At 35.4% G+C, this 23,841-nt stretch overlaps 1 protein-coding gene across 7 annotated transcripts in view; it reads left to right on the forward strand.

Annotated features, from left to right (window-relative positions):
• SHLD2 (shieldin complex subunit 2) overlaps positions 1–23,841 on the forward strand; it is a 33,834-nt gene that overhangs the window by 3,990 nt on the left and 6,003 nt on the right. For 4 of the 7 annotated variants that reach the window (XM_039379718.1, XM_027720635.2, XM_039379720.1 and 1 more), the window contains 4 exons: positions 17,848–20,333; positions 21,481–21,588; positions 22,373–22,567; positions 23,418–23,552. In XM_039379718.1, the coding sequence (XP_039235652.1) occupies positions 18,821–20,333; positions 21,481–21,588; positions 22,373–22,567; positions 23,418–23,552 (1,951 nt within the window). In that variant the 5' untranslated portion in view covers positions 17,848–18,820. Of the gene's footprint in view, positions 1–4,085; positions 4,204–8,753; positions 20,334–21,480; positions 21,589–22,372; positions 22,568–23,417; positions 23,553–23,841 lie in introns of those variants that run through there. The other 3 variants (XM_027720637.2, XM_039379719.1, XM_027720639.2) reach the window with 3 other exon arrangements.

Below are 23,841 nucleotides of genomic sequence, written 5' to 3' on the forward strand. Positions count from 1 at the left end.
TGAATTATTAATGTAATCTGAGCTTAATTTTAATTCCAAATTTGTGAATAAGATGTTATACTCTTAAGTGCCACATTTCTTGGTAATATTCTTCCCTTTTTATGCCAAGCCAGCACAGGAGTGAAATGAGGTGTGTGGAACAGTTCAGTTGTCTGGTTTCTGTGTTGCTAGAGGGCTGGCTCTGTAAGATGCTGTTAGAGGCAGCACGTGAATTAGGTGAATCCCAGCAAATTCCTTTAATTTGTGACTGTCTATATAAGCACTTGTACCAAATGAACACTTGACTAGAAATCTTCATTTCCATCACCTGTTTACAACCAGTTAGGTACTAAAGCTTATTAAAAGCCTTTTTACTGGTAGCATAACTTATCAATACTTAGATCTATGGGTTTAGAGACTTTTCTTTCCTCTGTAAATAGCTTCAGCTGCGTTCAGCCACATCGAAGCTGGAGAGCAGTCTTGCAGGTTTTCTTCATTTGCTCCCTTTGCCCTGAGAAAAAAAACAACCCAAATCTGGTGGTTTTCCAGGCAGGCTGCAGAAGTTAGATTTGCATATGCTGCAAATCTGAGATGTGCTTTCTGTAATACTGGGAAATTGGAGATTACTTCCTGTTGAGATAAAGACTTTAAACCTTTCAATATTTTGTGTTATTTATGAGATGCTTAGGTACCTGTGGTCTGATTATTTAACATTTTTATGTATTATTTTCATTAAATTGATCAAATATAAGCTGCTAACATCATATGTAAATAGTAACTTTTTTGCTTGTCTGTAGCACTGTAAAAGTAGGGAGTGAAACTCATAATTGTACAAGTAAAGTAGGAAACTCTTAGGTTTAGCCTAGTAGGGACTAGGCTAAAGTGAGTGGTTTTTTTACTAGAGGTATTGCTACAAAAATAATCTGTAGCTGAGCAAAATAATATTTAGATTTATTATTTAATCAATCATAAGATTTTTTTACTTTTCCAATACTTCTGCAACAAGATATTATTCTTATTTCAGAATTGTGGCAGTAGATTTATTAGACTATTAGCCAGAATGTGAATTTGACAGGGATTCCTAATTTTCTTAGTGAAAGGTACTTGAAAAACCCTCAGTAAGTGGACTAGTCTACCAATGGTTCAGAGCAAGTGTCAGAGAGCAGTTTTCTGAGCTTTTAACATGTTAACAATTCTGCTGCATGCATCAAAATGTTGAATAAATTCTGCTCATGAGTAAATATTTTTGATTACCATGAAAAGTGGTGATGCTTATGTTTATTACTTTTAAAAGACCTTCTGTCTCCATCTGTTTATATAGTTGCTGTGCATGATGACTGATGTTGCCAACTGGTGACTTCAGCTCTGTGACAGAGCAGATATAAAAAGCTCTTCATGTATACAGAGATAACATCCTCATCTCCTGCTCAGACAGTCTATAGATATGCAAAAATTCGCAGTGCCATATTTCAGTTCTGGTACTGTGAATATATGGCTAATAACTATAGCCAGATAATAAATATTAAATATGCTTTTTAATAATACATATTTCCTGTAGCCACCTGTGGTTTTCAGATAGGTAGGACAAAAAGTAACTTTCTGTGGAGGCTGTGGGTCTGACCCGAAGCTTACTGAAGTCAGTAACCAATTAATCTGATTTCAGTGACCTTTCCATCAACATGGCCCTTCATGAGGTGGTAGAGGCTTTTGTAGGTCAGTGTGAAGTCTTTTCCTTTCTCAGTTCCTGTATCAGTGAGAATGTGTTAAGGTAGCTGCTTTTGTCATTGTGGAATCATCTTTAGCTTTTGCTTGGTATTTCCTCATTTCTAATCTAAAAGACAAAAGAGGGCATGATACCAAACCCTTATATATTTGAGATTTCCATCTAGCTGTTAAATGGGTTTGAAATTAGCTGATGAAAAAGCTAATAATGGGAAAGCTGACAGATATACAAGGCACAAAAACTTCCCCAGGTGCACTGTGAGCATGCCAGCTTTGTTCCCTTGGATAAGGTTAGGAGGGGAAGAAAGTACTTTATCGGTTTATTTCCTGGAAATTATGTCTTTTAGAGAATTGCTGTCTGTTAGACTCAACACAGCAAACAACAGAGAGTGTAAAGTGGTTTGCCAGGAGTGAACAAAGAAATAACATTTACAATTGAAATAGAGGGGTTTTTGCAACTCTTGGTGTCCTTGGCGGTCTGGCTGAAAATTATACCTGAGATCTTACCAGCCTGCAATCACAACATCAGAGGCTGCAAAGCAGTTTTTTCTTGCTTTAATACTCAATTGACAGTCAGAAGTTGTTGACATAAATGTAGTGTGTATTGTTTAAATAACAAACATTAAAGTTCTTAGGAACTAGAGGATACTAGTCCCCCGTAGTGCTTTTGCTTGCGTTTCTATTAGCAAAATCAACTGTAGCCTCTTTCATTTTGGAAGTGTGGTTATGGAAATCAGTATTGTTAAAATATGTTTGAATGCTTAATCCTTTGTAAAGTGTGTTGGTGGGTAAGCTCAGATACAAAGAATTAAGAACTGCCACTTAAGTTTGTTAGTACAGTAGAAATTGGCATTGTTTATCAGAAAAGTCCAGGAGTACATTGGCTGATATTTTTCAACATGTTTGGATTTCCTAAAAAAAAAACAAGAAAAAAAAAATCACTGGTTATGCTGGATGTAAAAATGTATATCTGTTATCTTTTCTTAGTCATCTTTCACAGACACCAAGATTGTTCATGGTGCCCACTGGATGTTGAGATCAGTATAAAATGTCACTGTTGTATAGCTCATCCCAGAGGAATCTCAGAATGGGAAAATAGGTCAGAATAAGAAATAATTTCTGTTTTAATTAAATTGTCCTATCTTGAGCACACTTGAACAGTTTTTTGGAAGCGCTGTATTTAAAAGAAGGTAAACATTTTTCTATCCTTTTGTTCTGTCTTCTAGATAAATGGCTTGGTTTATTAATAATATCCTATGTAAATTAAGTTACATATGGTCCTGTTAGATGTATAGCCGTGCAGTGCCAGACATCAGTGCCAGTTTATGGAGTTGTGGCAAAACCTGCACAGACAAAATCTGTGCATCCTGGAATGTTTTCTAGAGGGATTGCTGCTGTCATTGTTACCTGGTGCTGGTGTGGGAGCAGTGGGCACCTTAAGGAGTAAGGCTGAGATGGGCTATGTGTTGTCCAGTGCCAACATCCAGAGATGACGTGAGAACAGTTTGAAATTCCTGCTCTAAACCCTCAGTACCACCTTAGAATCTGACTTAGATAAACATTTCTTTTAGCTAACAAGCTGAAGATTTTGTGCTGCTCAAGTTTTTCTTGATTATTATTTATGGTCTAATCTTGTCAGTGTTGGCAAGATAATGTCTGCTTTATCTGTTCTGTTTGATCTCTTTTGTTCTCTCCTTTGGAAATCAGTGTGTTGAAGTTAAGTTTATTTTGAAATACCGGTAAGGTAGAGTCTCTGCATATAGTTGGTAACAGATTTTCTGATTTCGGTGTGGTCTTCTGAATAAATGAGTTAAAATCACCATGGAATTTGTAAAAGCTTATCCTGATTTCTTTTGTCTTATCAGTTTTCAGATAAGCCATGTGTTTTTCTTTAGTTTAGTAAAGGAACATTAACTGGCAGTCTAAATAATGCATGCTTTTAGATTGTTCAGTTACCATTAGAGATCAATTTTCTTGAATAGAGGATGCTTTGTGTTCATCCCAGGTTTATAGGCTACATTATCACCGTGTCAGTTACATAAATAAATGTAACATTGGGCTATATAAGCGGAAACTGAGCTTCTTCCTCATGTGACAAAAACCTCATGAAAGTAATAGAGGCGAAGGAGGAAGAAAGAAACCAGTCTCCTTCACTGTTCTGTTCTCCCAATATACTTAATGCCTCACCTACCAGTGAACCCAGACTTGCAGAGCAAGTCCACTAATGTTATTTAGTTATAGGTGTAATTTATTCTTGTTTATTACACTGCTAATTCTGTGAAGGTTATTTTAAGTCAAAGAAATTAATGGACCTGTTAACTAAAAGGAAAAAAAAAAAGGTCTGTTATTTGGCAAAACACTGTACTCATCTTTTTTTCCCCAAGGTGAGTTCTGACGTCACAGCAGAATATACCTCACTGCCTCAGGACTTAGAGTAACTCGTGACATTTTTGAAAACTAAGGCTTAACCATGTGGGTATGTTCTACAGAACACTATATGAGGTAAGAGAGAACCTCTTTCAAATAGTGTATGAGGTTCAAGAACTAAATTGTGTTAATCCCAACTTTGAAGCATTTGATTATTTTGTGCTGATGTAGGTCAGCACATGATACCTCAAGTAGGGAACAAAAGCAGAGGAGGACAATAAATCTGGTGTTGTGGGTAGAGAGAGAAAGTTGCAGATATAGAAATGGGATGACCAAGGATGGTACATGTTAGAATCTCAGTAGGTAAGCTGAAAAGCTGAGGTGAAAAGGATAGTTTTGTGACAATGCAATGTTTAAGGTATGAGTATGTGATTCACTAAGTTCTCCATTTGTTTCAATTTACTGTGCAAGCCAAAGTAAATTACTTAACCTTTCACTCCCTCAGTTCCCATGAGAAAAACAGATGATGATAATTTTCCCCCACTTCTTAAAAGTATGGGAAGGACAAATGCATAAAGTATTGTTTGGAATCGAGCTGGTTGTGCAAATTTGCACGATCCACACATCTGAATGAATATAGGCCAGAAATTACAGAGCACAGGCAGTATTTATTTTTAAGGAGAAACTTCTGGAATTTGCTTTTCTAATAAACTAATACAGTTTTTCTTTCCTGTCCGACTTGGGTTTTCTCAAGAAATACAGGAAAGTCTTAGATTATTTTCCAAAGTGACAAGTAAAATTCTTCTTGTCTTGAATGTCTATTCTTTATATTAATTTTACTCATTTTTCTCCTTCTTAGGAACAGAAACAGTGAGCTCTAATGGAACTACAGTTCATTAATTTTATGTTGAAGATAATGAAAAATAGAAGTTATATAGGCTTTTCCAGGTTCTGTTGGATTAAAAGAATCCATAGAAATTAGTGTTAGAGAAACAGGCAGCAGTTCTCTTGGAATGACAATATCTGTAGCTGCATCCATAGCTACTTTAATGTGTCTGTTTGAATAAAAAGAATGATTGTCAAATATATTATTTACGTGTTTTGCCAGCAGATTTAATTTCAATTATTTTCATACTGTATGCTTCACATGTCTGGAAAGAAATCAGACTTTCAGCAAGTCTTTATCCAGCAAATTGGATAATGGCAGGTGAAGAGTAGGTGATATAACTTGACCTGTGGCTATATTTGGTTATAAAAATTTCTAAAATGCCAAGTAAGGTGGAATTACTCTGCAAACAAAGGAAATAAATACTGGGGTTGGCACGAGTTCTTTGGGAATGTGCCAGTCTAGATATGATTGTGCTTTTTTGCTGAGAATGTCAGATCAGCTTGTTTAAAGCAGTGTAGTTTTTTGAGCTTTGTCTACACTTGGTTTTGTTCTTGGTCGTGGTGCTTTTTTTTCTATTTTGCCACCCTAGACCATAAAAGAATACAAAATTGAGATAAGATGGACAAAGGTGACTTTATCTAATCTGCAACTGCATGGACTGCTAACTCTAATTGACTCCTTGAGACTATAGACATTGCAGTTGGGCTATTCCACAGCTTCCTACAGATCAGCCAAGATCAAACCTCTCACTGCATCAATTCTTGTAAAGCACTGTGAGTTCTAAAGATCAATGACAAGCTTTCTTCTAATAGTTCAGTTCTTGACATTTAGTTCTTGACCTGAGAAGTCAGTATTTCCTTTTTAGGATAATAGGATAGGACTACCCTTGAAGTATCATGAGTACTGTTATTAATGCAAAGCGTGGTGGCAAATTTTTGTCATGGAGCCTGGATTGACACTGGAAATCTAATGTAATGTGGAAAACCCTAAGTAACTTTTAAATTGGAATTACTTTAGTCCACACTGAACTGTATTCTGATTTATATAAGATGAGCAATTGAGAATTTGAAAGAATGGGGTTTGAATAACTATTGAATAACTATTCAAGTTGGGTTTCCCCACCACTTTCTAAAATACTTATCTTGGCTGCAAGAGTGAGGTTTTCTATACTTTAAAATTACCTGGATATAAAATGTAAGTACTTATTTTTTAAACACTGTGTTTCCCAAGTTAAAGGAATAAGCATAGGTAAAGGGACTTGGACAATTGGTTCCCATTTGGGATTAGAATTTAAACTTCCTTTTGGGCTGGAAAAGTAACACTAATTTGTTTGCCATATTGAGAATGGATCATCAAGTAACATCATAATGTGTAAAGGAGTTAAAAACTACACAATATTATTACACAGTTCTTAATTCTTATTGTGTTACCTCTTCCCTCTTCTATATTTGGCTTTTTTAATGAAGAATGCAGTTTAAATGGACATTGCTTTGGATCCAGCTTCATCAAATCAAATTCTTGCACTTGCTTCTTTTGTGAAACTTTCCATCCATGCCCTTATTAATTTTTTCTCACTGTGAACAGACTGTTCAGTTTTCTGCATGTTTTTTCCCTTGGCAGCTGCAGTTCATAATATATTGTATAATATTGTAATGTCATACAAGTGACATGAGAAAAACACGTCAATATTTTGATTCTCACTTGTGTCTGAATACCTTGTATTTACTGAATGAATACTAACTTTGAGGAATATGCCTTCAATTATTTTTTAATCTGATTTCAGTAATATAAACTGAATCGCCATTTGTTGCTTTTTAGATTTGTCCTGACAAATATGATATCTTAGCAGTTTGGTTTTATGTGTTTTATTTATCTCAAATTTTTCTTCTGCTCCAGTGTTTCTTAAAAAAAGTTAACATGAAATATTGCCATATTTCACTTAATGCTTGCTGTGTGTGCATGGCTTCTAAGCTGCCATTCTTTTGGATGATATATTAGTTTTACCTGCAAGATAAAGATTGTATATACATGTGGTGTTAACATCAGTATAGTTCTTGCAATGCAATGTCAGGTAACTCAGAACATTAGCTAAGACAGAACAAACTGTACTGCTTGTTGAAATTCTTTCTGCTCTGTTGTAAAGGTTGCTAATCTCCGGAGAAAGATAATAGATCACATGTTTAATAGCTTTTTGCTTTTTCTGCTTTGTCTGCTATTTTAAAAATCTTTTAAAGTTAAGCTCATATAAACAGGTTTTACTGCGAAATTTATGGGAAGGACAAAACCCATATGTATTTACTCATTTCCTGTCATATATCCAATACTACAATAGCTGATTATTTATATTCTGTGTACTTCCTGACACAAGCAAGTAAAATCTGGAGTCATTAGCTGAATACAATGAGTACTTTGATATGGAATGGATACCAAGTTCCCTGTGTTTCTTCACCTCTCTGCATTAATCATAGTTTATTTTACCCCTGGTTTTCCTCCTTCATGTTTTCACAGAGTGTAAAGTTCACATATGTGTGCATGGCACTGAAGTCACAAGTCACACATAGTAATTTTGTGTAAAGTGTGTCAGTTGACATCCAGTAAGGGCAGGTTACAAGACGCTGTTCAGAGCTACTTCAGTACCAAACTCATTTGTGTGTTGGGGCATTAAAAAGAGCTGTTCAGAAAAAGATAGATTCCTAACATTGACACTGCCACTTCTGTTCTATATGAAAACTTCTCGCTTGTGTTTTTTTTAAATATTTTTAGAGGGCTGCTGTGATGTCAGCTTTGTTTGACAGTTCACATGGGTGTGTGGTAAAAATTATGCTAGTGTACTAGTAGCCACACTGGCCTTGTGTACACTATCAGTCCTGTTGTTTCTCTTCTAGTAAAGATCAAGTATAGAATTTGCAACATGTGTCAGACAGGAAAAAAATTGGATTTGCAAACAGGATTACAGTTCCAGTACACAAAGTTTTAAGTAAACTACGAGGTGACCATTTCTTAAATCTCTACTCTTTCGGCGTTATATTGCAGAAAGAGGCAATTTATAGTTTTACTTCAGCTTGGAGCAGCTTCTGGAGGAACACAAATGGGTAAATAGATAAAAGGTTTTAGTTTCCATCCTTGCCTCTTCATACTTCAGGAGCTTTGAAAGTTACACAACTTGAAATTTCGTGGTTCTTGCACGTATTTGTGGGGTTGGTTCTGTCAACGTAGTTCGATGGTAAGACTGATCATCTGGAGTACCAGCTTCTCTCCAAGGAAGGTGCTTTCCTCCAGGTGGGTTGCTGGTGTGTGTGAACATGTGAAGACTGCACATACTTGGCTGGACTTTCTCCCACAGCACAGGATGGAAGAGTTAGGGTGGGCAGGATCGTGTAGTACTGCAAGTAATAAAAACACTTGTAAAAGTTATTGAATTAAAGGCATCTGAGTGAAGGTACTCAGCAATAGTCGTAATAGCACAGTACAGAAAATAATTGAGTTATTGCCTCTGAAAAAACAGTGAGGAAAATGATGCACCTTTGCTGAGAATACATGTACAAGAAGGTGTTTATCAGGGCACTGTTGTGCACTGTTGTGCACTGCTCTTACACCCTGTGACTTAGAACAGTAGAGGGAGACCCAAGATGACTTGTTACACTGTACCTTGAGTTTTTTTAAATCTACTTGAGGTGTTTTCAGACAGCTCAATTACCATGGAAAAGGGTACAGGCCATATAGATGAATGCTTCTGGTAATTAATTAATGCACTTTATTCACATTATGTTCGATTGTGATGATTAACTTTTCTGGGCATAGTAGGATAGAAATTGTAATCTACAGTTTTTTGAGATATAATCAATCAAATTACTTTTAATAACTAGTCTAAGTGCATTGCTGCCTTCAAGTGTGAGAGAAAGTTACCTCTTTCAAATAAGGAAACTTGCATCTAAAAGGCACCTTTGGCTCAGTCAGCTGTGTTGATAGTTACTCAGTGGTACCTGTTCCCTGTTAAAGCTTAACCAGTTTGCTAAACTAACATCTATCTAAACCATTGAAATGTAAAGGCTTATATATTAAAAAGCTAATGCTAATTTCCTATATGTCTCATATCTTATTTTTTTCCTAGGTAAATGCCAAAAGACTTCAAAATGTTCTTTTTGTTTCCAGAAGATTCACTGTAGTTCTCACTCTTAAAATACTCAGAATTTTTTCTCTTGGTTTCCTGCAGTGCCCTAGTAAATTAACAACTTTACTCCTTAGCTGTAATACCTGTGAAAGAGCATTTGCTGTGAAAGAGCATACAGTTCTATGAAGGGGTTGGTGACTGTGTTGCTTCTGTAGCCACAATAAGGAGCAAGTGTGCAGTGAGCCATCTGTGATCTTTGTAATGCTGTTGACCAGTGTACAGAGACAGTTTGGCCCAAGTCTGAAGGTTATATTTCCTTAAGGGAGCTTGATCTCTTAAAAAATCTTAAACCTCTCAACTTCTATATAGAAAAGCATATCTTTTACAGTTAAGGCTGAAATGTATTCTTGGGGTGTGTGCAATAGGGAAATACTAAAATAATCTTGAACTTGCTTTGCCTTTTCAAGACTGGAAATTCTAGATTTGAATATGAAAGTCAGTATTGTCGTGCAGTTAACATCAGTCAAGGCTTTTGCTTTAATTACAATACTCACATCAGAAGCATTTGTTACAAACCTTCTTTTTGAGACTTTAGATTTATAGAAGTGTTGTGTAAAGCCAGCTTTCATCTTCCTGAGATTTGAACGTATTGAGATCGGCTATTTAGTATATCAGATTGCTTTGAACCTCACAAAAATACACTAATGATACCACAGAAGGGATGTAGCTGCATGCTACAGGAACAGATAAAATGTGCACGTGTGGCTTGGGGTGGGGAGAGAATAGGTCAGGTCTGGTGCCATAGGTTTAGTCCTGACAAAAAGTGCTTGCTGCTGTTTCTGTTTGGAGGAAGGTGAAATGTTTGCTCTTCTGGAGCAATCCTGTATAAACAGTGATGAGTTAAATAAAGTCCTAATTGAGCTATTGGTCTAAAGGTGTCTTGTTGGCTTGTATGCCATCCAACTTCTTCTGGACCTCCTTGTGTAGTCTGTAGTTTTGAACAGCCTTGGAACATGTCTTAATGTAGTGATGACTCCTTTGAGTGGGTGGCTGGTTTTGTTTTTTTTTTTTTAGTTAACAGCAAACTTGAATTGTTTAGTGTTGCTGACAAATGAAAAATATCCCACTTGTATTAAATGCAAGAGGAAGTGCAGCTTCTGTTAAAGTCTACTGCTAACATATCCACTTGTGGTGGGAAAGGCATTTTCCTACCACTTGTAGATTATTTATATGGGATAGATCAGTAAACTTATGAATGATACCTTTCCAGCACCCTGTCTCCCACAGTACAAAAGCACAAGCACAGTCCTACCTACAGGTGTTGTCCAAAACATTGACAATATCCCATTTTTGTCCAAGTAGTCAGCATCCGTTTTTTTGTTATGGAACTTCATCTTTTTTGAGTGAGGCTGTTGTAAAGATGAGAAAATATTAGTGGTATCTTAGTATTTTAAATATTTTTTTTTCCGCCACAGTATGGAAGCCACATAAAATATGGAGGAATAAATTCTCTTTCCCAAACCACTGAAGCAACTGCAGTTGAGAGAGCAGCTTTTGGTAATGGCTCTAACCATGTGCTTTAACCAAATAATCCCAGTGATCTATGTAATTGTTGTGGAAGATGGATTCCAAAACCATTCATAATAGGAAATACCAGCTCACGTCATTTGAACCTAAATAAGAATCCTTTTGTTTCAAATACACTGGATTTGTGCAGGAGGATATTCTTGGTTGTTATTATTACAATGCCTGTTGCCCAGTATCATAGTGATATTTTGGCATTTGTGCTACTAAGTCAAGCTGAAAGATACTTGCAGTTCTGGAAGTAGATTTTACAGAAAGCCATTCAATCAAAGCCCAGTGAATGGTTACTCAGTTTAGATAAAAGTTCTGTTTTTCTCATTGGTCAACAAATTCAATTTAAGAAAACAAAAAGACTTTTACAAGAAGAAAATAGAAGGTGATGCTAGCCTGATATATTTTTTTTTATCTTCTGATACTAATAAATCAAATCTGCAGAAGTTAATCAGGTGGAAGTAGGGCTATAATGATAATGTTAGTTTGACCAGTTGCCTTGCTTTCATCTTGGGTCCTATATTGTTTTATCAACCTCTGTTTATCAGAAGGATTCAGTCCTAACATAGATTTTCATCATAATGATACCTGTGGATAATTTTCTGCAAACTTAATTGTTTTTCAAAAAAAAGCCACAATGATACCATTCTAATATTGTGAGGTATTTTAATATGCTGAAACACCATTAAGAATATCTTTCTTAAGAGAAGATATAGCAGTTTAGTGTTTTAAACAGTTATCACAAGTAAGGCTTTGGGGAAGGAATGTTCTGCAATAAAACGTGCACGACACGTCTGTGTATCTTTGGCCTTTTACCTTTATCTTTCTTTCCGATTCTAAAGGTCACTGTTCTTTAGAACTTTTAACTTCTTTTGTTTTTGTAACAGCCACTGTATGTTCATATCTCCTTAATGATATGTTTTTATGTATTGCAAAACGAAAATCAATAAATAGCATTTACTTAAAAGGACATCTCAAAAGCCACAAAGGTAGTGGGGAAAGAATTATCAAGTTAATCACAAAAGCCTACTACCTTTACTCCTATTTTCAAACACACTGATGACCGTCTCAGTGGCTGAATTGAAAATGTATTATTAGTGTTCAGATTTTTGCATCATTTGGTTCCAAAAAATAATCCTTAAAATGGCTAATGCACCTGCTCAGGAGATGCCTCTGTATGATATAAGCTTGTATTTACAGAAGAAATGTCTTTGTTTCAGACCAAGGGAAGTATTTTCCTTTTAGAGCACAACTTTAGAAACTCAGGCCTTGATCCTGCAGGCAAGTAGGTATGTATTAAATATTAGCAATAGCAATGCCATTTGATTGCTTGCCTTCTTTTTTTATTTAAGTAGTTCAGTAATAGTTATGAAGAACAACTTGGTATTTCTTGCGTCTTATTCAGTATTTTGATTTAACTTTTCTAACAGTGTCAACTTCTCAGAACACTGATTTTTGGTTGAAATTATCTCCCTGCTGCTGCAGGATTATTTAGGAAGGTTTCTATTGCAATGCCTGAGTCATAGGTGTTTCATATTCTGAAAAGCATTTTGTTACTGAAAGCACTGCAGATAAGGAAAAAAGTTTTGATACCTCTTGTTTTTTGACTACATATTGCTGAGTACAGGTTTTATGTGTTATAAACCAACTGTACCTGTCTTGAGGCCAAATGGTGTTGCAGTCCTCTGGTAATAGCCAGTGAGAAGAACTAAATAGTGAATGGATTAATATTGCTGCTATTTAACGTATATAGTAACTACTAAGAGAAATTATTTTACAGTCAGTAATAACCCAAGTACCTCATTTAGAAGTAACTTTATACTTATTACAGATACTTCTGTAGACAAGTGATGATTTTCATACCTGTTGACATTGACTAGCAGGATTCTTGCTCTACCACCATGTCTGGTTGGCAGCTGTCTCTGTGCACAGTGTTCCAGAAACATGATGTTATTATATGATGTTATTAAACCAAATAACCATCTTGGTGTAAAACTACTTCTGGTTAAACCTGTCGGTTATAGGTAGGACTACACTCTTTGCCTGAAAGCTTGTACTAAAATTTAGATAAAAGGTTTTTGGTGATTGTTACAATCACCAAACAAAGGATGACAAATAAGACCTTTAATTATGTATCCTGTTCATTTCCCCACTTTGCCCACATGTGCATGTACTTTCTCCCACGTGCATGTTCTCTTGGCTTCTTGTTAGGTCTCACTAGCCTGGTCTCATACAATCCACTTGGATCTCCTTGAGCTGCCATTCACTTGCACATATAATTTTCTTTTAAGCCCATATGATACATTCCTCACTCTTATGTAGAATATAAATTTGCTTCAGCTACAAATTGCTTAGCTCGATTTCTTCCATCATTTTTTATTTTCCATGGAGTTCCTTTTAATACATATGCATTTGGACCAAGCTGCCTATTGATTTGGTGGATAGGTGCTGTTGCTGGTGTATTGATTCACTTACAGTGCCTGCAGGAGTTGTTGGCATGAGGATCATCCTTCTTATTCTTGCACAAGTTGCAAGCAAATATGGAATGAGTTCATCACTTCATCCCAGAGTTGTTTCAGTTTCTAAGTGTGTGAAACTGTTACTACACTGCTTGCTGTTCTACTCTGAAGATGGCTATGAATAATTCAGTTTCTTCTGTTGTAAGGTTGATGAATCAACTGCGTGTAGGAGGAGTGTAAAATCAAATATACGTATACTACGTGTAGGAGGAGTGTAAAATCAAATATACGAATAAGGGAGGGGAAAGCTTACAGTAGAAGTTAAAATTTATAATTTAAGAAATATCCTAATTTATGTAGTTCTTACTGAGCCACCTTTTCGGCAGGTAAAGGACAATATGATTGCATTTTACATATTTTAGGCATCAAGTTATTAACTACTTGCTATTTAGGATGTTCATCATCAAGCAGTACCAAATCAAAGCTGCGAAGTTAAAAGAATACACTTTGTCTCCTAAAACTTTAATGTTGGGGATATATGAAAATTCTGACGGGTAAAGTAAGTTACACTTTTGCATTATATTGCTATAATCCTTTGTCTTCTGATGCATTGCTGTCTGTTATTTCTGTAATTTTATTTGTAGCTTGAAGCTGTAGTATGGAACAGATATAAAGAAACTGTTAACTAGAGGTGGAATTAGTGTGATTTGCTTTGGATGTATAGGGCTTAAGTAAAGACTTGATGGAACTATTTGGATGTAATTTTCAAAACAGGAATTTAGGCTACCATTAATATTCAGGAATGATAGGAAGCTGAAGCTATGTCACCCTCTTAAGTTACCTTGGCCTAATGCTTGGTGATTATCATGGTGAGTGAATACTATTAATGAAGAGCGAAATATGGAATAAAAGTAATGAATATTTCTGAGGTATTTTAGGGGTACTTTAAGGTCATGTATGTAGCATCACACAACGTTTCTAGAGTAACTATTGGAAGAGGATTTTTAAAGCTGTTTTTAATTTTGTTCCATGTGTAACAAATCACTACAGATTAACAATCTATTAATAATGGTTCATTTAAAAAAACTTTAAATTTAGAATTCCTGCCTTAGTGTTTAGATTGGAGGAAATCCTTTATGTAGCATATTGTATTTCTTGTAATAGGTATACTAAACTTCAGTTGCAGTGTCTTGCAAATGTAAACCTTGCTGATGTAGTTACTGCTTTTTAATAGATCATTGACCCGTCAATCAGACTCTGACCATTTCAGAGATAAAAAACTAGGCTTTCATTGGCTTTTGGGAATAGAGCACCTTTCCACAAATTAGGAAATGGTGTAATAATTAACAGGTATAATGGATATGTGCATTCAGGTTTCAGTTGTATCTTTATGAGCTTTAGCTCCTGTTATCTGTGGTGTAGTTAACCCCCTGTCTGCCCACAGATAATTTAATTACAGTATAAAATGCTAATAGGATTGATAGATTTTTTTTGTTTATTTTTTTAAGATCTATGATGAATTGTTCTTTCAGACTTTTTATTTAAAACAAGGCCCAGAACTTCATTAACAAAACTCATTAAAATAGTAATAATTCCATTCTAAAGCATCATAACAAAGGTTCTGTATACAGTTTTGCATGCAGAGGATTTAGGTAAACTTTAATTTATTTTTCTTTCTGATTTACAGACTTAAATGATTTTAGGTACTGATGTTTCCTAGTATAGGAAGGAGTTTAGTATCTTTGACCTAAAAAGTCACTTGAAAATTGCCAATGGAGATGATTTGGTAGTGGACTTATTATGTGAACCAGAAAGTAGGCAGAGGTCACTTACCATTCCTAAGCTCTAAGTATTGTAAGAATAATGTAAGTTTTAGGTTTTGAAAATATAAATTATATTTTAGTTGAAAAAAATTCATAATTAGCATAAAGATTTAATTGCTTTGGTGTAATCATAGAAAGGCTTGGGTTGGAAGGGATCTTAAAGATCATCCAGTTTCAACTCCCCTGCCTTGGACAGGTACAACCTTTCACTAGACCACGTTGCTCAGGGCCCCATCCAACCTGGCACTGAATATACTGGCACTGCAAAATATGAATAAAGAAAGCAAATCCTAAGTTCAGAGAAGTTACAGAACTGGAAAGTTAAGGGAAACTTTCTGAATCTATATTTAACTTACTAATCTTTAAACATGACAAGAACCAAAAGAGCAGTGATACTTAAAATGAGAGGCTGATGAATTACTGTATAACTGGACTTTTACCAAGATAGAGAAATTATTTTTGTTTTAGAAAGTGTTTTCCTATTAAAGTATTGTTGACTTCTCAGTTAGCAAACATTTCACATTTTATATGCAATACTGTTACAGATGTGTTCTTATTTACCAGATATTTATTCAGAACACATTTGTATGGAGGCTCACATCTTTGAATTCATCGGTCTACTGGAAGACTGGCATAGACATCCTTCTATTATAAATTCAGTTTAATCTATCTCAGGGAAATGCAGTTGCCTAATGATACCAGTTGTCCCTATATGTTTATGGTAGTAGATTTTGGCAGTGTTCAGTTTATTTTGTTTTAGTACTGTAGCAAGACATCACTTACAATTCATACATCTTTTTCATGTCAATGCTGCCAAGGTATAAGGTGTGTTTATAAAAGGAAATACTTGGATACTCGTCTAAAAAGAAAAGTATTTTCAAAGTACCCCTTTAATATTAGTCACAGATGTGTGTTTATAAATGTAAATGTAAAAAGATGAGGCTTTTTGGAAGAAAAAGCAGAAATTTTTCAGTTATATTTGGCAGTGTCATGCCTGCCGTAACTTGAGTCCTAATTACTGCAGTTGCAATAGGAATTAGCTGGTTTAGACTATGCTGTGAGACTGTGCCAAAATCTTCCAGGTCCCCAAAATGAAATCCTCAAGGGAGAAAGGTGTAAGGGGCATAGCAGTTGTCTTTTTCAAGTATGCCAAAATAACAGCTTTGTTCAATTCAGACTCTGCATAAAGACTTTGAGTGTAATGTGTGTGTGTATATATATATATAGAGAGAGAGAGAGAGAGAGAGAGAGAAGAAAGTCTGGGGCTGTTAGGATGTGTTTACATTTACATCTTGTTGTTTTCATAAATTGGTAATGCTTTTGGTTAAAAATAGTATAGTAGTACTTGGGAATTAAAAAACAGATCTAATTTTCCAGGAACTTAATATGGGGAGTAGACAGAATTACAAACAAAAAACCCAGTGCTTATTATTCGATTCTTCAGTGATGGTTCTCCTTCAAGTCTTAACTGGTTAATTAATTGTTCAACCCTGATTATAGGAAGAATACACTTGAAATATGATACAGGATATCTCTGGAAGTAGAGTGAAGTATAGCTGCCTTTCTAGGGTCTTCCTTTATACTGAACTTCAAGTATTGAAATGGTACATTTAGCCCATGAAATATATAATTGTCTAAAGGCTTTCCTTTGTCACTCTTTCCTTTGTCACACTTTAAGCTATAAAGTGCAGAAATTTGCTCCAGTACAATATGTGAAGTCCTGCATTTTATATACAAAGTAATCTAGGACACTTGGCAGTTTTTTTATTTTAATTCTGAGTAATTTACACTATGGCATCTTAAACACTAACTTTTCTATGACTACAAATCTCTGAAAGGTCTTGCAACTCCAGGTTGTAAGATTGCCTCTAAACATACTGTTCTAATTATCTTAACTATTTAGCAGCTAAATTAGCATTCCAGTGTGCACAGAACTCAAGAATTGAAGTATTGAATGGACTCATTTAAAATGTGCTATAGAACAAAAGAGGTTGAAATGGCATAGGCTTGTGTCAGAATTCTACAGTTCAACATCTTTTTTTCTACAGAACATATGTGCACTAAATATTTTGGAATCTATTTGAACCTTTTATTCATTTGAACCTCCTTATTAAGAGTCATTCATATTGTTATACTTTAGTGTATAAGATTAAGAAAGATACCCATTTGTAAAGGCTGTAACCAAGGTAATCACAAATGAAAAAGTTACCAGTAGACTTAGATATTTTAAAATGGAAGAAATTATTTAATCTCATCACTTAGGTTACACTTCTGAAGTTCATTTAAACGAATCAAAACATTTTCTGTTTGTCACAGATTTGTTACTGAACTTGTTTTTATGTCATGTATTGAGTAGACTTTTATCTGCAGAACTTACTAACATCACTTACTTAGGGGTTCAACCTCACTATCACTTTACTTTGTCTTTTCCTTATCTGATCCATTATTTTAGTGTTGAACTGTAAATTCTGTCTTTCTGCTTATTTGTATATTGCCATTCTTTACATAACTGAAAGCTTTCACAGGTTTGAGAATTATCCTTTAAAAGTTACATTCTTATGAGACTAAATTTAGATGTACAACTACAGAAGTTTGGATACTCTGTTTTAAGCATTCATTTTTTAATGAGTATAAAACTGAATGCAGACAGTTACTGTGTTTTGTACCTTCTTTGAATTTTGCCATATCTAATTTTAGTGGTTGTATATTGCTTTTCCAGTGATACCAATAATATAACAGAGATCAGTGTTTCAGGATGTTTGTAGGTTTTCCATGTTAAGTGATCTTTAGAAATACGCAGATTTATCGACCCCTAGTGGGGTTGTGGGGAAAATGGTTGCTAATTTAATAAGTGCTAAATGAAAAATTTGCATATTTTTCGATGCTGTATTTGTTTCAATGCTCTTTTCCTTCTCTTCACAGCTGGATTAGCTCTTGAATTTTTTCTGGCATTCTCTACATCTGCAGAAGTACCTATTGCAGCAACTTCTGTTAGCAATAACACTCCCAAAACATGTAGCTAGACATCAGCATTTTAATGAACACTCGTAGTTTTAGCTGCATATTTTAAAATTATATTTGTAATTATATGGCAGAAATTTAAAAAAATAGAAGGTCTTTTGTGCTATGTAAGGTGGGCTTATTTTAAAGTAGCTAGAAAAGCTACTTCTTGAGTCGTGTGATACTGCTTAAATGAATTAAAGCAAATTCTAAATCACCTGCTCAAATTTCACTGACCTCTTAGTGCTTATTAAATAATTATAATTTATTAGTAGTAGCCCAAACACTTCAGTTTCTTAAACCAATCACTTAATATAGTGGTTGTAAAATAGCCTGTAAAATATTGCATTACTAGCAAACTTTAATTTTAAATGGCTCTAGTGTTTTTAATCATTTAGTTGAAACTCTAATTTTCTGGGAGATGAAATTATCTCCTGTGAAAGTTTCTTACAGGCATTTATTTCACATGAATTAAAATCAAAGTACTGAATAATGAATTCACATACGACTGTTGAATTAGCAATAATAAATGAAGATAAATAGCTCGATAATTAAACTTAATTTTAACTTCACTATGATGTGTTTCCCAATATCAGAATCAGAAACTAGGGAGTACTGTAATTTATTTTTCTATGCAAGTTTGACACAAGAAATAAATATTAAATATTTTTAAAATAACTTCCATTTTTTTAGATATTGTACATTTATTTTTATAGGCTTTAAGTAGTAAAGTAGTGTTTTTACCAGTTAAACTGTGAAATGCTCCTTTGAATTTTATGTATTTTTAAAGTTGTTAAGAGAAAGTAAAATATTTTTTTTGCATTTGCTAATATTTATTATTGTGCTTATTGCATAAGCCACATTATTTAAAGTCAAACTTGCACAGCAGTCAGACATGTCAAAAAGACCTCAGATTCATGTTTTTGTGGGAGCACCCCATATTCCAGGCCCACTGGACGTGTTAGAGCAAAGTAGTTCAGCACCTACTGCTGAAAAATGGAGAGAGCTGCACTATTTGTGTGATGCACGTGGCCTTTTTTCTGAAAAAGTCCAAGGTGCTGCTGACCCCTCAGTGTTCCAGGCAGGAAACTCCGTAGTCAGAGCAGTTCCTACAAGGGATGGCAGCGCTCAGCAGTCTGAACAGGGAAGGTCAGTGGCAGCAAAAGAATGTTTGACATCTCTTGTACCCGTGGCAGTAAGTTGTGCCAGCACACCTAAAGAGACCAAAAGTTTAACTTATTCTGACTGTCAGATATCTAAGGATAGATACACACCTGCAAATGTAAATCAGGCTGCAGATCAACACCTTCCACAGAACTTTACAGAATCAGCTGGACAAGACAAACCATCGCGTGGCTGCTGTTCAGACCTCACGGAGAGCAAAGCCGGTCGTTCGGAAGTGAACAGCGCCGACATTTCCGAGTTGGTTGCCAGTACGAAGCAGATCAGCATAAATCTGTCTGTGGGACTGCAGTCAGGTGACAGAAGTGATCATCGTGAACATCTAGGCCAATATCTGGATACGGTTTTCCGAAAAAGTCAAGGGTCAAAACCGAAAGCACCAAACGGTTGTTCGAACTTCGCAGTGTCAGCAGATACTGAGTTTCGCAGTGTAGTGACATCAAGTCAGATGGCTGTTCTTGCACAGGAGCAGAGTGAGATGCTGGAAAGAATCATAAAACTGTCAGAAACAGAAGCAGGAAAAAAACCTGAAGAAAGGCAGTATGATCACTTCCAATTTGATTCTGGTGTTGGAACGTGTACTAATGTGGCGGAAAATGAATATAAGGAAGACTATACAAATTCTCTTGATCTTTTCAGTTCTGAGGATGATGGGGAAAATGTTTGTTTTGAAGCTACAAAACAAGAAGGAAGTGCTCAGGAAAACATAGGGAAATTACAAGAAATTGAAATTCCTGCTGAGCCCTTGGTAAATGAAATCCATATTGAACCACTGAGCTCTGGAATATTGTGCTCTCAAGTAGACAGTTCTCATAAGAACTCTTCTAAAAGACCCCGCAAGTGTGAAGATTCCTTTCATCTTTTTCACTCAGCATTTAAAAGGCAGCTGGTATCCAAGAGAGCTAAATTGAATTCTTCTCCACCTGGTCCTGGTACTAGAGTGGATCAAGAGAGGATGACAGAGTTCAAGAAACTTCAGAAGAAACTATCATCACTTAAGAATTGCTGCTGCAAAAATCAAAAGTACAATGTTTTGGTCACAGTAGTACATCCTTCTCATATCAAAGAAATACAAGTAAAGACTAGACCGAAATCTCCATGTAAAGTTCCTGTAGCAACAATTGTTGTTATTGACCAGTCAGAAACTGAGAGAAAGGTGGTGCTGTGGCGTGGTGCTGCATTTTGGTCCCTCACTGTGTTTCCTGGGGATGTTGTGCTGCTTACAGGTGAGAGTTCTTTTATTTGCATTTTTAAAATGTGGATCTTTAAAAGTATTAAAGTAGAAGTTTAAAGTAGCAGTAGAAGTTTTAAACTTTTATTTAAAGTAGAAGAATATGTAACAAGTAATTTGGAACTATGGCTAAGCATTTTTGAGTATCTTTCTTGCATCACTTGCATTGTTCAGCATCACTTTGAACTCTCAGTCATGCTGCCAGTGGAACACTGGCTGTCCCATAGAGGTTTGCCCACAGACACAGCCATGCCTTGACACTACAGCAGTGCCATGGGTAGTCAGATGTATTCTGGAAGGTGTCAGTGTCTTACAACAGTTGTTCTGGAAAAGTACAAGTGCTACTGCAAAGCAGATGTGCTAGTTGTTTGACTCATAGACTTCTTTGTAACTCTGCTGTTGGACCAGCAGGTAGACCAAAAACTGTGAAGTTGAGTCTCAAGATGGGAAATATTCTTCCTCCTGTGAAGGACTTTGTAATGTAGCAGTAACATCTTGAGATGGATCATGTTGTGAATTGGTAACCAACATAGACTGCAGAAATACAAAATGCTGTTTGTAGTTTACCTCTTTCATAACATGTCAACTAATAATGTAGATTCCTCTTGATAATTCCTTTGTACTCTTTAGTACCTAACAGGAGAAAACCCTCTCTTCAAGAGAACACATTTTGTGAGCAAATGCAATACTTCAAAAACAATATTGCACCTAATTTGGGGCCGGAGTGGCCCAGAACTTGTTAGTGATCCAGCCATTTAGGTTTGGCAATATGCAAAAAAGTTAAACAATATCAAATTGTTTGAATACTTCCACAGTTTAAGGTGCCTATTTCTCTTTGTTAAGAGTTCTTTAAGTGCTCAAAGGTAGATATTTCAAAGAAATTAAAGACAAGTTGTCCTTTTTCTTTTCTGCTTAGACATTCTTATTTCAAAATATATTAAAAGTGTTTCTAGGTAAGCCTAGTACTGTACTAATTTTGAAGTTTTGTACAATAATAATTTATCCAATATGGTCACCCACTTCACTTAAACAGTGCCTGCTAGGAGGCTAATGAATTTAGGAATTACATCAAACTAATGAGAAAATATGGTACACTTCAATATTGTTGATACATGAGCTGATAAGGTTGCTTTTTGTTGCAGATATAACAATGTATGAGAATCTTTGGTGTGGAGAAATCATGCTTCAATCTACATTTACCAGCCAGTTACTGAATCTGGGGAACTGCTCAACTCTCAGTCCAGAAGAATGTAAGATTATAGTGCATAAGTTTCCATGAAAATCACAGTAAAATAGCTATTTAAAGTATTCTGTTTTGCTGGCAATGCCTCACACATGGAATAAAATGGAAATATGTGCAACTGAGAAGTACAAAACACTATAGAAAAGTATGACAGGAACACCTGTGGACAATATGTGGACATAATGACATCAGATAGGCATGTGGAGTTTATGGTAAAGTTTGGTGGTTACTGCTCAAAACTCTGAAAAATTGAGTTCTGTGAGTTCAGTTTGAGAAAGAGCAGTTATCCCAGGACTCGACCATTTGATGTCTGAAATTGCACAAGGATTAAACTTTTTGCAAAAACTTCAGAGGCTTAAAGAGTAAGTAGATCCATCCAGGGAAAGTAATTCATTATGGGAGACTAAGGAAAAAATACAGTGGAAGTACCACCATGATTGCATTGTTCTTACTGTCTTTGTGATGTCCATTATTGCCAGCTGTTTGAGGCAGATTCTGATGTAAATGGTCAAGAACAGCTATTCTTCTTACCAAGCTATGAGACAAGATTTCTTTGCTATATTTAGTGTAATTTAAAGTATTGTACTTAGCTTAGCTTCGGGATGTTATCAAGAGGAGGCAAATGAAGTACAGTTTAATTTCAGATCGTGTTACACATCTCAGGGTTTTCTTGCCTTAAAATTGTTCTGAAACAGTTTTGATTTTGTGAGTGTAAATATGTTCCAAGCAGTAAGTTTTATACTTCTAAGCATGAAGAATAGTATGTAATTTTGACTTTTTTTTTCTATAAGTTTATCCTTTAGGGGATTACGGTGTTCTCCGTGGCTTGTTGGCATACATATCATCAGAATTTCCACACTTCAGAGACATTCCACGAAGACAAGTTCAGAGACTGGATAGTGTTCAGTACATGCAGCTAGATCAGCTCCAGCCAAACACATTGGTGCACTCAATCCTGAAAATTATCGACATTGCTGTATTAACAGGTGAGTTCATGCACTGGACTTCAGCTTCTGCGTTGGATGAAACTTAAATAGTAATTTTGCAAGGCAAAATGTTCTCAGTGCTTGACTTCAAGCTTTGCACATGAATTTGATCATATTGCACTATCAACTTGTATTAGTAAGATTCAAACTTTTACCCACACTGTCAATATCATATTTATTCATTATAAGTGGAGAATTTTGAAGATAGAAATCTTCATAATTTGCTATAGTATGTAAATCTCATAACTGTTAGATATTTAATGCAAGAGGTCTTGTTGAAAAATTATTTTTTTTATTAAGGATACTGTAGTTTTAGTGTGGAACTAAGATAGGCAGTATGCTGGGTAAGAGTCACGTAGAGATCTTAATTGTTTCAGTTTATATGTACTGTTCCTAATACTTGTAGTGTGCCTTGTACATGACTGTGGTTTTCTTTTATGTGAAGACTTCTCGAGAAGTGTTTTTTTCAGTGTATTCCACAGAAGTTACAGGAACTTTAACTTTCAGTTATGACAATCAGTTGCTGAGAGGTTGAGTAAAATTTGTTTCTGCTCAATACAAGCCAGGATGAGTGGGAGCTGAAAGATGCTCACATACCTGTTTTTTCAGAGGGGGTGTCCAGCTGCTGAGTATTTAGGTGGATAAAAGTAACTTAATCTACTTTATGCACTCCTTCAAACTAGATTCATGTTGCTGAAGAAATCAGATGGTTTCCTGTCCTGAAGAAATTGTAGGTGTATTCTTCTTTCCTTGTAATTGCACTGTAAAATATGATAGCAACATGATTTCACCTTAATACTGGGGTTACATGCTTTTTACTGTAGAAGTAATGTAATTTCAATTTTTTCAGAATCTGTGTATAGCTACAAAGGTGGCAGGCAGAGAAAAATTATTTTAACAGTAGAACAGAACAGAGATCAACGCTATAGGATGGTTCTGTGGGGAGCAGGGGCTGCCTGGTGCCCTCAGCTTCAAAGGAAAAAAGGTAAAGTCCTTGTACCTGCTGGTTGCTGTAGAAGGATTTTTGTGATGCTGTTAATATCTTTAAAATGTTCTGCTGGTAACATTTGCTATTCAACCTTTAAATACTTCCCTTGCAAGGGTAACATATCTGATAGCAATTCTAACATGTCTACTCTGTTTAGGAGCAATGCCATCAGCAGCAGAATTTGAATGCACTTACCTTAGAAGACCGAGAAGACATAAATATTTAAAAATTTGAATCTAGAGACAAGATGCACTAGTGCCTGGTTATCTAACTATTAAAAACCATG

Source organism: Pipra filicauda, unplaced genomic scaffold (genome assembly GCF_003945595.2).
Source record: "Pipra filicauda isolate LSUMZ 115617 unplaced genomic scaffold, ASM394559v2 scaffold173_size1550139_pilon, whole genome shotgun sequence".
Classification (NCBI taxonomy): domain Eukaryota; kingdom Metazoa; phylum Chordata; class Aves; order Passeriformes; family Pipridae; genus Pipra; species Pipra filicauda.